At 42.2% G+C, this 17,157-nt stretch overlaps 1 protein-coding gene across 1 annotated transcript in view; it reads left to right on the top strand.

Annotated features, from left to right (window-relative positions):
* CACNA2D3 (calcium voltage-gated channel auxiliary subunit alpha2delta 3) overlaps positions 1-17,157 on the top strand; it is a 798,772-nt gene that overhangs the window by 632,466 nt on the left and 149,149 nt on the right. Inside the window, exons 23-28 of the mRNA XM_055079897.1 lie at positions 1,771-1,816; positions 1,976-2,073; positions 3,573-3,666; positions 6,621-6,716; positions 10,328-10,449; positions 13,136-13,216. Coding sequence (XP_054935872.1) covers positions 1,771-1,816; positions 1,976-2,073; positions 3,573-3,666; positions 6,621-6,716; positions 10,328-10,449; positions 13,136-13,216 — 537 coding nt within the window. The remainder of the gene's footprint in view (positions 1-1,770; positions 1,817-1,975; positions 2,074-3,572; positions 3,667-6,620; positions 6,717-10,327; positions 10,450-13,135; positions 13,217-17,157) is intronic.

The raw sequence follows: 17,157 nt of genomic DNA, 5'->3' as shown, positions 1-17,157 counted from the left end.
AACAATCATATTTCCTTGGTGGCCTAGGAACTCAGAGAGGAAGCAGTCAAAAAGATCTTCCTTTCAGGGTCTCATTGATAGGTCCTATGAAATATAGGCAGAGAGGGCTTTGCAGATGAAGGTTGATGAGAACAGAAACTAGAAATATATTATATATAGAATTGATATCATTAACCCAGTATTCCAGGAAGGTGAGATCCCAGCTCAGGGCCTCTGCACCTGTGGTTTCTTCTGCTACGAGCACCTCAGTTACTACGTGGTTCTCTCCTCACCTCCTCCAGGTCTTTGCTTAAAGTCACTGTCTCATTGAAGCATCCTGACTCCCACAGTTAACAATGAAACTCTTTCCCTCATCCCTCCCCATCTCTTGGTACCCCCTCTCCTTGCTTCATTCTCTCTCTTAACTTCATAGCCCTCACTACTGATAGGCTATGTATTTTAACTTTATTTACTGATCTCTTTTCTGCCGCTAGAAAGTAAATACCATGAGAGCAGCAGTGATTTTTGTATTGGTCACTGCTATGTTCTCAGGACCTAGAATAGTACCTGGCACATAGTGGATGCTCAGTAAATATATGGAAGGAAGAACGGGAGGGAGGGAGGGAGGGAGGAGTGGAGGGAGCAAGAAAGGGAAGAAAGGATGGATGGATGCATAGATTGTCCTAGGGACTAATCACTATTCCATTCAACCCTCTCATGCAGTCTGTGAGTTAGGCACTATTACCCACATCTTCTGACTGGTATAAGTCAAAGAGTTGAAGCGACATTCCCAACATCATTCAACCAGAAGGTGTTGGAGCCAGGATATGGCCACTTGGGTCATATAGTATGATATTCTATATAATTCATTGCCTACTTCCTATAAAATCAAACAGGAGTCTGTGATGATAGTTCTAGTATTTTGCTATTTATTTTGTACATTTGTATTTGAGGAGGAAACTAGAATCCTGAGTGCAGTAAGATACTGTTGGTCTCTTGGGAAACTGACATTCTCAAAAATTGGAGTTCCTGAGGTTGTCACTCAGAAGTGTTTGTCTGCTGATGACCCATCAAAATGAAGTCACATGAAGACACAAGGAAAAAGAGTGATTTCACAGAGTTAGGGTGTCTCGGGTATTCTATATATAAAAACTCCCCAATTCCCTGCAGGCCTCAGTTCTCCTAGCTACCTCTCCAGACTGATGATTCATTTTAACTTAGCATCCTGTATCAACTAGCAATTTTTGCTGGTCAAAAACAGTTGAGTATTGGCAATCTCATATCATTCAACCTATAATTTCACCCTCACAACCACCTGTCAGTTAGGGACTATTATTATTACTGTTTTGCACGTGACGAAAGAGTAAATCAACCTGCTAACATCACACAGGAGTTTAGTGGCCCACCCAATTTCCCAACTCAGGCTGTACTGTACGGGCCTCCAAAGTTGGTGTCTCCACCATCTTGCTAAGCTTCTCTCCCAGGCAGGACTCACTGGTGCATCATTTATCTTCAGGGAGTTAAGGCTTTCCTGGGAGACTGCCAGGGAAAGTTGCAGTGGTGGCTGAGTGAGGTGGACATGGGGGGAAGGTTCAGCCTAGGAAGAGAACTTGTTTCCTATGTGCAAAGTCTCTTTTCTCAGGCAGGTATCTTTGGGGTTGATGTCTAACCTTAACCCCCACCCACCATGGCCTTGCCCTAGAACATTTGAAGCACAGGAGAGCATGAGGGGGTGGTCAGTGCCCCACACAGATGGTACTTACTCATGATGCTCTTCTCCTTGACCTCCAGGCCTGCATGACTTAGAACACCCTGATGTGTCCTTGGCAGACGAATGGTAAGAATGGAATGATTCTTCCTCAGCATTGGTGTTTATCGCCCTCTTTGATTTCAAGTTGTCTGTACTCCCTTGCCCAGTTCTCCTGGTTCAAAGGCAAAGGAAAGTGACGCCGTAAATATGTACATGTTCTTGTTTTGGGCCATGTCACATTCCTAGGTCCTACTGCAACACTGACCTACACCCAGAGCACCGTCATCTATCTCAACTAGAAGCTATTAAGCTCTACCTCAAAGGCAAAGAACCTCTGCTCCAATGTGAGTGTGCTTCCAAATGCATGTGTGTGTGTGCTTCCAAATGCATGTGTGTGTGTGCCTGTGGTGGTTGGACGGTGGTGGGGGGTGTGTGCGTGAACTCAAGACCATATTTCCCCTCAGTTTTCATGGGAAGCTTTGCTTTGGCAAAGATGATCAGTCACATTAAATCCAGCCAAATGTCTGCTTCCTGTAGGAACAGGAAAAGGAATGTGGGTTACCAAGAGTCATGCAGAATCCCCAATCCCAGTTTAACCCTTCACATTGGATTTGTCCCCTTACCAAACCATTTAGTCAGGCACCTGAGTAACATGAAAATGTCTCAACTGGGAGGGGACTGTCAGTATCTGCTTTTTTATTTTACAAAGAGAAACAAAGGCTGGAAATAGGACTTGTCTCATCCAAGGCCATAATCTAGGCCTCCTGGTTCTGTCCGGTGTGGGATTGCCACTGTGACATGTTGCTTTTTGCACTGTATATTCTGCTGCCCCTCCTCCTACAGAGTACCCTCTGAGGGAGCTCAGTGAGTCAGAAATGACCAGTAGCTGGTGAGGAGGGCAGGGAAAGGGGGGCAGAGAGAGAGCAGCTGGAGGCCTGATGCTCACCAAGTGTAAGAACAGTCCCTGAGCAAGCATAAATTAGTTCCAGGAGCTAATATATGGATATATGTGTATATATATCCATATATAGTATGTGCCATTATTTTCATTACTTTGTATATTAAGATTTATATATATATATAATTATATATTATTCATTTTATATTTATATATTATCTCAATTTATTCATTGTCTTTTTGATGGTGAGTTGTTTCCAGTTTTTGCTTTTACAACAAAGCTGCACTGTCTTCTTGGCCACCAGCTAAGGTGACGAGTGGCCTGCTGTAGGTGATAAAGCTGTAGGTCTTTAGGATGCCTCTGCTAGACTCATGATGTCCTCCTGATTCCTTGGCCTCTTCCACAGAGCTCTATCAAGAATTCATTTGGATAAGGACAGATGTCCTACTTTAAAATGAAAAATAAAAATCTTAGATGGAAGGAATGACAAAATAAGAGTCCCAGAAGTTCTTAAGCTATCATATCCCTTTCCCTTACAACCAAGATTAGGGCCCTGAATAACTGCAAATTTTGATAGAGGACAGAAATGGGGATGAAAAGAGCAAACTGAGGAGTGCTGCCTTCTGATCTCCGAATCCCAGAGTTGGCATGCTGGTCTATGGCATGAACTACTAGATGGGGAGGGAAAGTAGAAAACTGAAGCGTGAGACACCCAAGACTCTCAGTTTACTATTGTCTCATCCAAATGCTTTGGGGGCCCTTGTATTGCGGCATATCAGGTGTCAGAACTGTTTCATATTTTCAGCTGGTGGGAGGTTAACACAGGAACACGGCATAGGAGAAAGTAGCCTGTAGATACTGTAAAATGAGCCCAGTGAGCACTTCTCATGCTACAATTTGGGGTCTAGCCAAAGCCATCTTCTCAAGTCTATCCCTCCCAACAGGTGATAAAGAATTGATACAAGAAGTCCTTTTTGATGCTGTGGTGAGTGCTCCCATTGAAGCCTATTGGACCAGCCTTGCCCTCAACAAATCTGAGTAAGTGGTTGCACGTGTCCCCCTTTCATGGCCATTTCCCCATAAGCCGTCCGAAATATGGTTATGGTTTAAAGAACTAAACTGTTTTAGGAGGCTGGTGTTAAAGTTCTTTAATTTTCCCCAAAGCTCCAAACCACAAGAGCTAGAGCAGATTAGCGGCTCTGGCTTGGATGGCAAGCTCCTGGGTTTGACATATAATTTGTTTGAGTTTTAACATTACATGAAATTTGGTATGCTGAGGTAGGGTGACACTTCCGAGAGAGAGGGAGGCAGAAGGAGCATTTTGCTTCCTGCCCTGCCATGGCTCCCTCACCTTCACCATCTAGAGGGAACTTGGGATCTGGGCCAGGCTAGCTTGCGAGGAGGACAGGGAAGTGAGAGCTCTATTTCATTAGGGTGTCAGATATAACCCTGCAGTTTTATTTCTGAAGTGGAGGATGTAGGGGGAGGAGGGCAGGCAACGGTAGTTGTTGTCAAAGACTAGGGTGAGAACTGCTTCAGCAGCTTATTTTTAATATTAATACTAGTATTTTACTATTTTAAGTAGGCTGTTAACAATTAAAAATAAGAAAAAAAATTATTCCTTTTTCCTTATACCTTCATGTCATATATTATTCAGTTCTCTCTCCTTTTTTATTCATTATTAGCTCCTTTCCTTTTTTTAATCTTCCATTTTGTATATTTTCCTATATCAGGTCTATTATTCATTCTGTTCTCATTTTCATTCATTCATTCATCAAATATTGACTGCACGTCTGTTATGTTCCAGGCACTGGGCTAGGTATTGGTGAAATAGAGGTAACTCAATCAAGCACAGTCCTCACCCCCTTCATGGTACCTGTGATATATAGTGTGCTATATGATTAAGAATTGTGATAACTGTGAAGGAAAATTAGACATGTAGACAGTAACAAGACCTAGAGTGGAGATAGAAGACAGGAAAGGCTTTTGTGAGCAGGAACTAGTTCAGGGGTTCCCTGGGAGCATTCCAGGGAATTGGAACAGTATGTGCAAAGGCCCTGAGGTGAGAGAGTATTTGACATGGTTGAGAAATTTAACGAAGGCCAACAGAACTGAAATGTAGAGGATAGGCTGGAAGATGTCAGGAGACAAGGGTACAGTAGGGCCTGGTGGTTCAGGACCTTGGGAATCAGATTAAGGATTTTGGATTTTATACTCAGAATATTGGAAAATCATTGAAGAATTTTAAGAACGACATTTTAAGATTTTAAGAAGGAGATGATCAGATTTGCATTTTTGAAAAAGACCCTTCTACTGCTATGTGGATAATAGAATGTAATGGGGGTAAGAAAAATAGTAAAGGCTCCTACAGCAGTTCAAGGGATTTGCCACTTGGACCAAGGCAGTGGCAGTAGGTACAGAGAGAAGGGATGTACTTGTGGCATGCTTTGGAAGTAAGACTCCCAGGACTTGGTGATGGGTTCATGGTGTGAGGGGAGGGAGGCTGAGCTGTCAAGGATCATTCTCAGGTTAATGACATCAATACCTGGGTAGATAGTGGTGCCATTTCCTAGGACAGGAGACAATGAAGAAAGAGTAGGTTTGGGACTGGACATGGCCAGAATTCTTTTCTAGACATTTTGTAATTAAAATGACTCCTAAGCATAGATGTAAGGTAGGTAGTTTAATACATGAGTCTGGACTCCCAAAGATATAACCACTCTCATTATATTTGGGGGTATCCTTGGACTCCTTTACCTGCATGGATCTTATTCCCTGGGAGGTTTGGAAAGAGTCAAAGCCTTTCCTGTGATTGCATTCTCTAGTGGAAATGTTTCTTTTAGGTTCTCATGAAACTCAAAATCCTGTGGAAAGATTGCTGATTCACCCCTAACAGATGCTAAAGATTTCCAAAATGGTAGCTTGCTGTGTAGTCCACATCTGTAACTGATTGGGCAGCCCGGCTTTCCAATTTGGTGTAGGCTACAAGCAGAAACAAATGCATAATGTTTGTTTTTATTCATCCCTTAAATACTTAAAGGTAGTATTGACCACTTTGACAACCATCAGAGATCAAGTAACTAAATTATCTTATACTGAAGATGACATGGATAAAGCTTTGAATCAAATTGCTACTAGCATCTAGGGCAGGGAAGCAAACTCAGGAATCAGTATTCTCTTCATATTTTTTTGTAGAATAAAATTATATATTTGTGGAGAAAGACCATTTGCTGTTTTTTTGAAGAAGTATCCACTGAGAAAACCCTGAAGAACATGTTCAGACATATAAAATTTGCCTTGAATGTTGAAAAAAAATCTTTGGTGAATTTTCAAATGAGTTTTCTTTGCTAAGGCTGTCCTTAGAGTTCCTATGTGTGGCATCATGTAGGGCTATTTACAGAAGTCATTTCTTTACTCATCACTCTGGGGTTGGTGGTGAGGATAAGGCCTATTCTTTAGTAGAAGTTATCAGTTGGTGCCCCCAAAATGGTGTAGAATTCAAGTCCTAAACGTTTCCAGGCTGTGGGATACTACAGACTTGAGTCAGTGACTCAGTTGCTTCTTTTCACTAATGGCAGATTCCACTAATGGTCTCAGAACCAAGAATAGACTTGGTAGCATCAGTGCAAAAAACTAGCTCTAAGGCTTTTTTTCCTCTCCTTAAAGTTGGCCTGCTCTTTCTGAACTTGCACCCAGAACCTTGAGATAAAGGTGTGTTTATTTAGCGTTCGGGATGCGTTTATTTCCTCATGCTGCTTTTTTGGTCGTGGACTTCTTAACATTTTCTGGCAAGAATTACCACAAAAACTTTTGTAAAGAATAAGAGTTGTCATCCTGTGTGTGCATGTGTGCGTATGTTTCTATAATTTCTTCCAAAATTTCAGGCTTCAAGACTGTTATTTCATAAAACGTTGCATGAGTCTTAAAATGCAGAAGCCATTATCTGCTCACTGTCTGGCAGAATCCCGCTGATTCCTTCTGCTCTGTTTCAGGAATTCTGACAAGGGTGTGGAGGTGGCCTTCCTCGGCACTCGCACGGGCCTCTCGAGAATCAACCTGTTTGTTGGGGCCGAGCAGCTCACCAATCAGTAAGTAGGGAGCTCCTGAAGTGGGACAGTGAAAGGGAAGCTTATACCATTTATTGATTCCACCAGCAGTAGAAACAAAATTCAGGCCACCCCAGGCCTGTTGACATTTTTCCTCTCCGTTCTACCTCGGGGCCCGCAGTGTATGTGTTCACTTCCCCATTGTTGGCTCTTCCACGACTGTGTTTTTCATGCTTGTTGGCTTCTGTCCACTGTCCTGGAGTCCCCTCCCGCCCTGGTGAGTCATTTCGCTCAACTCTGGGGATGGTGTGGCTGGTAGGGGAGCAACCAGTGGGAGGTCTCACTCACCTCCTGACAAATGACTGGAGGGCATTCAGCTGTCCCGAAGCTCTGCTGAGGAATTCCTGCCTGTCCCGAGAAGCAGTGTTTCAAGTCTGGTGTTTGTTTGTATACGTTTTAGTAAATCTCTGTGCCTCAGCTCGGAGCCTGACGGCCTGTAGAGCCCCACACTCGGGAGCAGGCATTCTGGTGGCTCTCGGGTTTGACAGTGTTTCCTTGTTCTTCTAAAGAGACCCAGATGGACAGTGGGCAGAGTGTCACCAAGTTCAGTACCCAGATGCCTTTTAAAATAAATAAATAATTAATTATTTTATTTTATTTTATTTATTTTTGGCTGCGTTGGGTCTTTGTTGCTGCATGCGGGCTTTTCTCTAGTTGCGGCGAGCGGGGGCTACTCTTCATTGCAGTGTGTGGGCTTATTGCAGTGGCTTCTTTTGTTGTGGAGCACGGGCTCTAGGTGCATGGGCTTCAGTAATTGTGGCACATGTGGCACATGGGCTCAGCAGTTGTGGCTCGTGGGCTCTAGTGCGCAGGCTTGTCACCAAGTTCAGTACCCAGATGCCTTTTAAAATAAATAAATAATTAATTATTTTATTTTATTTTATTTATTTTTGGCTGCGTTGGGTCTTTGTTGCTGCATGCGGGCTTTTCTCTAGTTGCGGCGAGCGGGGGCTACTCTTCATTGCAGTGTGTGGGCTTATTGCAGTGGCTTCTTTTCTTGTGGAGCACGGGCTCTAGGTGCATGGGCTTCAGTAACTGTGGCACACGGGCTCAGCAGTTGTGGCTCGTGGGCTCTAGAGCGCAGGCTCAGTAGTTGTGGCGCGTGGGCTTAGTTGCTCCGCGGCATGTGGGATCCTCCCAGACCAGGGCTCGAACCCACTTCCCCTGCATTGGCAGGTGGATTCTTAACCACTGCGCCACCATGGAATACCTCAGATGCCCTTTTAAACCACTGCTCGGCCCCTGTGTCTGTCTTCAGAGAGCCACAGGGTCTTAATTCTTCTAATTGGTGTTTGCCCAGAGCTGGTGTGAGCCTGGGAAGTCTTTCCTGAGCCCATTAATATGTTCTCTCAATTTCTTTTCTCTGAAGTAAGAGACATTATTAGGCCAGGGATGAATGGAGCCTGAGATTCAGAGAGTTTGCAAAGTGTGTGTTTGTGACTCCAGAGGTTACCATGGAACCTCACAAATCCTGACCAGGGTCCCTGAGGGGGGAGAGGTGGGAATAACCAAGGCACAGGGTGGCCACCAATTTGAGAGGAGTTGGCCCATCAGGAGCCCAATGAGGAAACACTCCTGTCCCATTAAGCCCAGCTTAGCTGTGCTCTTGTGTCTCTTAGATGAGGCCCGGACACCCACCATATGATCTTTTAAGACCAGGTCTGGTAAGTGGCAGATCCATAGATTTTTGGATGTTTTGTGAACTGGCTTTTAATTCCCATCTGAGGACTCTTTCTTCCTCAACTTCTCAAATTTGTCATTTCTGAAGTTGACTATAGTTGTGACTTGATTCTTTTCAAGTCCTCTTTACCCCTGTACCCCCAAACAATTACCTTAACAGAAGGCAGTTTCTTAGGAAGGACTAGAAGTGTTGGGATACACATCGCCTTCTCCTTTTAGGACCCAGAGAGGCAAAGGGAGACACAGGAATAGACTTTCTAATGCTCAGAGAGAAAAACTGTTGTACGTTTTGAGATTAAGACAAACAAACAAGAAAAGTACTAACAGCAACAAAACATAGCACCTTGCTAGTCTGATATACAGGTGATTGTGATGGATTTGAAATATGGCAGGACCACACTTAGAACTGCTGGGATGTGTACCTGGTTCACCTCACTTGTTATATCTGAAGAATGGGTTAATGATCTCCCTGGTTTACTGTGAGGATCAGAAAGCCTTCAGATGTGAAACTGCTCTGGGAAGCTAAAAATATCTACAACTATGAATTCTATTCCTTGTGACATTATTGTGACTCAAAGTGAATACTCATTGGTTATCTGGTTGGATGAAACAATTCTTGTCTTCAGGAAAATCCTATCATTGATTCATGTAGAGGCACCTTGACTTCCATTGTCTTAGGGTCTTATACCTGCCTACCCACTCCAATCAAATGATATTTGTTGATACCCATCTATTTGGTTGCACTCTATTTGTCAGGACTAGAAAGGTTTTAGAATTTCTATGTTTTTTTTTAAAGAGAGCATACAAGGAAGAGTTCAAAGTATTGGTGATAGGTCTGGATAATATAAAGTTCCCATCCTAGAGCTATACTATCATCAGGCTCCTACACTGAGGTTCTATCTCCTGTCCCCACCACCTGCTTTTGGAATTAGATCCATTATAGTTCATGGCCTCTGTAACCTGCCACCATCCCCAATATTAATGTATCCTGTGCTTTCAGTGTGGCCTTTTGGAGCACGTGTAGTAGCACACATATAGCAACCTGTGATGTCAGCCTCCACCGTATGGTTACTGCTCTCCTCCTAAGTCCTAAGTCAGTCCTAAGACAGTCCTAAGTCTAAGAAATTACCACTTCACAGCTTCCATTTAAACCATAGAGAATGAAAGAAACTCTTGGGCTTTAAGAATCCCATATATTTGTGTGAGCCACTTTGAGTTTACTTAGCCCCTTCACACATGGTGTTATGTTATTCTGATAGTATCGTGGTAAGTGTAATATTGTTATTCCCACTTTGTAGATGAACAAATGGGGCTCAGAGACTCAGTAACTAACTCAAGTAACTCACCCAAGATCATTCAGCTCTGCCTAAAACCTAGACCTGTCTCACCCAACACCACAACAGCCCCTAGTATCGAGAAGTAAGAACAGTCCTGTTTGGCTGGAGGGTAGGAAGGGAAGGAAAGAAGCAAAGATCCCCTTGTGGACCCATTTTACCTCCTCTCCCCTTTTTATAAGAAGAGAGAGATCTACCTAAGATGTTGATCCTCTCAAGGATATGTATCTATGTGTTTGGATTTTAAGGCAAGACAAAACTTTCTGACTACCTTTGGTCTTCTGGTGTGATTTCTGGAGGCTTTGTTTGCTTGCTTCAGATGCTAAGACTATTAGTTCACTAGATATACTAGGAAAAATCATTTCACCCACTGGAATCTGTCTGCCAGGACTCTACGAGATATTTCTGAGTAATCTGGGGTACACAATGTTACACAGGTCCTCTCTGTACTGATGAAAGCAGGTTGGGGTTCTAAAAGCCAACACTATTTTTACCCAACAAAAGCTGCTGGCATGCACTTGTGTCTGGCTTTTCCTTGCTGAGTGGTGCCATGCTCTTCTTATTCTTTTCTATTTCAAGGGACTTTCTGAAAGCTGGAGACAAGGAGAACATCTTTAATGCAGACCATTTCCCTCTCTGGTACCGAAGAGCCGCTGAGCAGATTCCAGGGAGCTTTGTCTATTCGATCCCATTCAGCACAGGTGGGTGCCGTTGTTGGAGGCTGGCTCTGTCCCTTTGGTCCTGCTGGCCTGGGCATTGCGTGCAGAGTATGAGGGAGCAGCCTGGATGCTAAGGGAGCCAAATTCAGTCTTGAGAGCCAATGTTGAATATTGGCCTAGCTCTGAACCAGTGACCAGTTCCATAAGTGTTGCTGCTCCAAATAAAAGGAAGCTTTAACTTAACCAGACTGTGTTAAAAGCATGTCAGGAAGCAGGACTGTTATTTTGTACCATGTGGAATTTGAATACAAACTTCTTAATAGATTTTTTTTTCATCTAAAATGTGATCATGGCCCTACTTAGAGAAAATTCATGCAGCCATAACATCCTTTGCCAGAACCATCAGCAAGTCAGATCACTCTGGAGGCCCACAATTCCCCATCAGAACTGATTTAAATCAACACGCAAGAGTAAGGACTAAGATTTTGTATAGCCTCATGCTCTCCTGACAGGGCGCTGCAGTGACCAATGAGAGGCACGTAGCCAATGATTCTTCCAGTCTTAAGGTTTTACGATATTACAAAAAAAACTAAGGTCACCTCCCTCCAAAAAAGAACTGAACATTACCTTATTTCAACCAGTTTTAGAAGCAAGACAAACTGGAAAATCTTTTCAATTGTCCTTGGCTTTTTCTTGTCTCATGCATCTGATATTTTTGGTGCTCATTCTGTGTAAGGCTCTGTACCGTGCATTGTAGAAACTTCCGAGATGAATAAGACATAGTTCTATAAACTTGGATTGCTCTGGGCAGTTCAGTATATACTTATGTTTTATATTAGGGCCTTTTGTATTAATCTCTTGCAAGCATTCCCAAGTCAACCCTAATGGAGACTCTCTAACGCTTAGTGTCAAAAGTCCCTCCCTGAGTTTTGGCACTTGCTCATTTCTGTGAATGAAAACATCTTTAGAAATAAGGCTTTCAAAATTTGTGGAAGAGATGTTGACAAGAGTTGTCTAATAATTATTTAAATGGACTCATTAGGAGCAGGGTCCCTCATTAATGAAGATGTTCAAGGAAAGGCCAAGTGTTATTGTAGAAATTCCCTCCCGAGGTGGGGTTTTAGAGGTGATTATCAGTTAGGTTCCTTTAAGGACCAAGATTCTTGGAGTCTGTGCTCCTGTGGTGACAGGCCTATGTTTACCCACGGCCATGCACATACGTGTGTTCTCAAATATAAATTTCCAGGTACTAAGGCTCTTTCTTTATACGTTTATCTGTATCACATTTCATTGCTGAAAATATCAACTAAGAGACAGTGGACTTTCTAATTCTACTGCAAACCTATCAATAATAATGTCTTCTTTTATCGTGCAGCCTCATGGTACTTTCTTTTTCATAGTCTTCTACAGAAAAAAATAGAACTTAGCTTGCTAGATCTGGACAGGAGCCATCAGATTATCCAGAAGGGCTTTTTCCCAATACTGGACAGAGAGGAGGAGCTATGGGTAATGAGAGCCTCTCCCAGAAGTGCTGTGTGTGTGTGTGTGTGTGTGTGTGTGTGTGTGTGTGTGTGTGTGTGATGGCTCCTCATGTCAGTTTGCTTTGTTATTATTCACCATTTTTCCTACAAAGAATTATGTCTGGAAAAAAATTCTGATTAATTAAGGCTGTTGTCTAATTGGTTTTTGGCAGTTGGGGTTTTCACTGAACTTTCAATGAAATCGCATAATAAAAAAGGAATTTACCTTGTTCATGGTAAAGTTATAGATGACATAATATCTTAGGAGATTTCATGGCCCCTTTAGATTTGGAGAAAATGTTAAAAATCACGACATGCAGGTGTTGTGGTGGAGCTCTCCCTGGTTTTTTTCTCCTGTGTGTTGAATACCTGTACACACTGGAAAAGAAGCCGGTTTTTATTACAACTTAGACTCGGGCCAGAAAATTCTTAATTGCTTTGGTCATAAGTGTATTCAGATTCAGATCTGCCTTCTCCCTGATTCTAAATTCAATTGGATTCCATTCAGCTCACATTCATTGAACCTTTTAAAAGGCAGGCACTGGACTAACAATTATTAACTACGGGCCTTAGGAATTTGTGCTCAGCGTCTTTTAATTCATGAGTATTAGAAACATTGTTAGTCATTAAAAATCTCTTTATACTAATACCATATTGTTATCACATTAATAAGAGTTTGGGGTAAGGATTGCATTCCAGCTCTATCCCTGTTTAGAATGGTTTTGTTCAGAAAAACCTGGCTTGAAATTAGAATTTTAGAGATCAGTAAAGTTTTAACCAACAAATCAGAGCTAAAGTTCTCAACTCACTGTAAAATAATTTCAAAACTTTATCTCAAGCAGCTCTCCATGGCTATATTTAGAAAGGCAATATAAATATGAAAACTGACACAAGTAAACACTGATATTAGTAACCACAAATTTTTAAAAATGTGGTCCCTCCATGGTGATTAATAATTTTGATGTGAAGCGGCTGGACATTCCCCATTGGGGGTGGTCATAACTCGGTGCAGTGATTCCTTCAGCTGAGAGGACCGCCCACCTAGCACCTATCGCCTAACAGGGCTGACCAGCTCAGAGTTCTGGGAAGCAAGCCCCAGCACAGTCTGCAGAACTGGTGACTGCAAACCAGTACCATCACTCTCTTAACATAAGCTCTATGACTATCTTCATTTCTGTCATCGTGTTTTGTTTTGTTTCTTCTTACAGGAACAGTCAACAAAAGCAATGTGGTGACAGCAAGTACCTCCATCCAGCTCCTGGATGAACGGAAGTCTCCTGTGGTGGCAGGTAAATGATGGATTTCAATCAGTGAATATGAAGTAAACATGGTGTCCATTCATCATTTGTCAACTACTTCCACGTATCAGAAACTTGGCTTTGAAAGGTGAAAAATATTAAACATTAAAAACTACTTCCTCTTCATCTTAGCATCATCTCCTCCAATCCAGGGCTCTGACAGCTCGTTGAATTTGATGTAAAAGCAGAAATATTTCCCAGGATTTTATTCTTAAACTCTGAGCCAGTAAGAAATTGTTGGTACATGCAGAAGATCATTTCTTCACAGTAGGTGCCATGAACACTTAAAGTAAGCTCCAGATCTTCCACTTCTATGTCATTAGGATAACAGGGGCCATACAAGGAAATTGTGTCTTTGTTTTAGGCAAATACAAGCTGAAATGTGCACCTCTCTGGAGAGCGTGAGATTTTCATCGCCCTAATCCCCCTGAGTGATTAGAGTTAGCTGTATATCTGCAGGTGCTGGGTTTGGGACCAGGAGAAAGCCAAAACATTTTATGATTGAGTCTTGAATTGTCAAAGAAACCCTGTCTCTGGCTTTTCCCATCTCTCTCACTCTCAGGAGTGTCAGTAGATTTTTGTGGCTGGCTGGCGGCTTTCATTGGTGGTATTTGGCCTAAAGGACCAGAAGCTGCCACAAGCCCTCTTTTGAGGACAGCTGCTGAGAAAATGCAGCCTAAGAGCGTGTCTGGCACATTGTCTATTGCTGATAAATAATTGTTGGAGCCTTTGGTTGATGGATGGGTGAGACACTCCAAGTATCATCCTGATATTGGCTAGATTTACCAAAGGGAGCCATTTTGTTTTCAGTAGCCTCTCTCAGTAAGTTGTACTGTAGGGTGATCTTGAACATCAGCTTCTGTGGTGGCTCCACACACTGTGAATATTTGTGGGAAGGAATTCAAATGGATCAGACATGTTTGAAGTGGTTGTTCTTTGGCTAGGAAATATTCCTTTTTCTCCCCACTTTATTTCTGATATGGCCTATACATCATAATTGTATTCTCATAGATTAGCAGGGATTGAAAATTTGGGGACAGTTGTGCCCTGGTTATTCCTGGGTTTTTGGGTATAGCAAGGAAGACAGTCTTATGTATCCGACCTGTAAGCTCATCTTGAACTATGCAGACCTATAAATAATCAGCCAGGAGATAAGGACTGTGAAAATTCAGGGCTGCTGTTCTTACTGTCTCATGTTCCTTGAGGAAAATAGGAGACAGGATCATTTAACTCAGCAAGATTTATTTTTGCTTAAAGGTCAGCCTTACTCGCCTCCAGGCTGACCCAGCCAGCTAGTTCTGGAGGCATGTTATCTCCCTGGAGTTGGGGCCACATGCAACAGCTGATAACGACATGGTCTGAACCAAACTATCTGTCTATTTGAAATTTCTTTCTAAAACCTTTCCCTTGAATTTCTCATTAAGTCATCATGAAGGATGCTCTGTTTTGGCCCTAAGATCACTGTGCCCATCCCAGCCCCATCTGTCCAAGTTTACAAACTGTGTGCTCAGATGTTTCCAAATGGCTTATATTTCATAAATGTCTATTTGGCTGAGTATGGGCAAAACATGGACTCAGCCTGGGCACTGTGTCTCCAGTGTGGAGAAGACCATAACTTTTCCAAATGGCGTGCTTGTCTACTATTGAGTTATACAGTTGGCCAGAGACCACAGGCAAGTCATGAGACATGGTTGGCCCACCCTGAGTGGGTGGAAGAGAAATATTTTGAGTCGTTTACTACGACTCAACATGTGTCAACTGGTGCCCATTTTCAGAAGATAATTTCAGAGCAAGACAAAGAAACAAGGTTATCCAAGGAACTGTATTTAGTCCTTACCTTCTAAATCTGGTGATTATTAATCTTCTTTTTTAAAGTGGGTCTTATAGACATAAGATAAAACAGAATTGCTCAGTTTTGATCTTGAAGGCTGACATGGATACAGCACTGTGAAGACAATGACTTCAAAAGGACCTTTATGTCTCCAAAAGCAGAGAGTCCTCTTCAGCACTTCCCCCAAATTTCATTGACTCTGATTCACCCATCATGTCACTGGGTAATTAGGTTAGATCACTTTCTTCTGTGTATTCGCCACAAATTAAGTAGACATTGTTTACTACTCTAAAATTTAAAAGCCCATTTTAATTGGGGAAGAAACCTTGTTTTGGCAGGTGAAGATGAATAGGTGTGCAGGCTTTTCCCCCACCAGTGTATTTCCAACAGCAGATGGGATACAGCCAACTGGCAGTAATTTGGGGTTTCAATGAAATCCTTGTGTTAAATTGAAATTTACCTGAAAGGAAAGGTGTACAATTTTGTAGTTTATTATCAAGGACTACTTTGAAAAGCCTGCACTGCTCCCAGATCTGATCTGGTGTTCTCATGTTCATTGGCTTCATATGTCTGTTTGGGATAGAAAGTTTCTTGTTTTGGTTGTGTGTGTGTGTGTGTGTGTGTGTGTGTTATTCTCTTCTTTCTCTCTTTTTTTCTTGTTTTTTTTTTTCCAAACAAAAACATTCAGATAGTCATCTGTCAATGACATCTTTGAAGAAAGGACAGTCAGTCAGACTGGGCCAGATTCCATTTATACGTCAGCCTCTGTGCATAAATGGGCCCCATACATCTTCTTGGCCTATGACATTGCTTACAGTCCTTCTCTTGAGGAACTTGCCAACTCTCCAGCTGCCACTAGCGTGCTAAATTTGCTTAATTGCTTTCCCACTGCAAAGGAAGAAGTGGTATGACTTTCTCTTTGGCCCACCAAGTCTCTTCAGAGCCCTGGAACCTGCTGTGTGTGTCAGGCCCCTAATCCATTTTTCTGTTGTTATTGGAGATGCAAGCCTGGGACTGTAAGGTCCATGTAGGTTTGTCACTTACTCTATAACTTGCTAAATGTATGGTCTTGGGTCCCTGAAGTTCTATCTAAAATAGGGTTGGGATTATTATTTCCCTCACCTTACTCTGGGTTGATTTGGGGATAAAATGAGAAAACAAACAAGAAAATATCTGGATATGCGGAAGTATAAAATTGCTAGGATTTGAGGTGGCCCATTCTTATCTTCAAGTTGGCAGTATACCTATGCATTCATTCACTCATTTATTCAATAAATATTTCCTGACCTCGTGCTTTTGCCAGCACTCTAGATACAAATGAATAATAACCGGGCCCTGTAACTGACAGTTCCTCCCACAGCCCCCTGTCCCTCCCCACCAGAGAACTTTAAAATAGCTGCTATTTTTAAAGCTATGTCTACACAGGACAAGCGAATTGAAAAGCTGAACAGTCATCTAGTAGCTCCTAGAGGTCAAAGACTTCATACTTTTCATCTTTTGTCCTTCACAGCATAACCCGATGGAGTGCCTGGAGCATAGTGCACCCTCAGTGAGGATTCTATAAATTGAATTGAACTTGCAGAAACCTATTTGCCCGTACTTAGTTGTCATTGACTTGAGTTCCATAAATTACCTAGATCATGGTGTTAATTCTCCACTCCACTCTCAATGGAGAGACCAGGCCCAATAGAACAAGAGTCATAGACACTGTTTCCATCATGCTAGGGTGGAAATGACCTGGAGAAGAAAAGAAATGCATTGAGGGGAAGAATTGAGCCAAGTTGGAAGGTATAACCATGCAGGGAATTTCTTCCCCTCCTTGGGGTGTTTGTCTGACCTTCTGTATTCTCCTTCTAGACTCTCGCTCTGACAAATACAAAACACTTAATCTCAATTTTTGATAAGAAGTTCATATTTGTGAATTTTTTAAGTACTAGGTAATAAATTCTGAATTATTTGCATTTGCTTTAAAATGTAAGTTTTAGCATATCAAAATCTAAAATCTCTTCTACGATGTTCTAGTTTCATTTCTTGAATAAATTGTAAACTCTCCAGAGGCAAGGACCATCCCAATGACCTTTTTATTCCTGGTGCCAAGTGT

Source organism: Physeter macrocephalus, chromosome 18 (genome assembly GCF_002837175.3).
Source record: "Physeter macrocephalus isolate SW-GA chromosome 18, ASM283717v5, whole genome shotgun sequence".
Taxonomy (NCBI): domain Eukaryota; kingdom Metazoa; phylum Chordata; class Mammalia; order Artiodactyla; family Physeteridae; genus Physeter; species Physeter macrocephalus.
The sequence above is the reverse complement of the archived record's forward strand: the minus strand, read 5'-3'. Positions and strand labels throughout refer to the sequence as shown.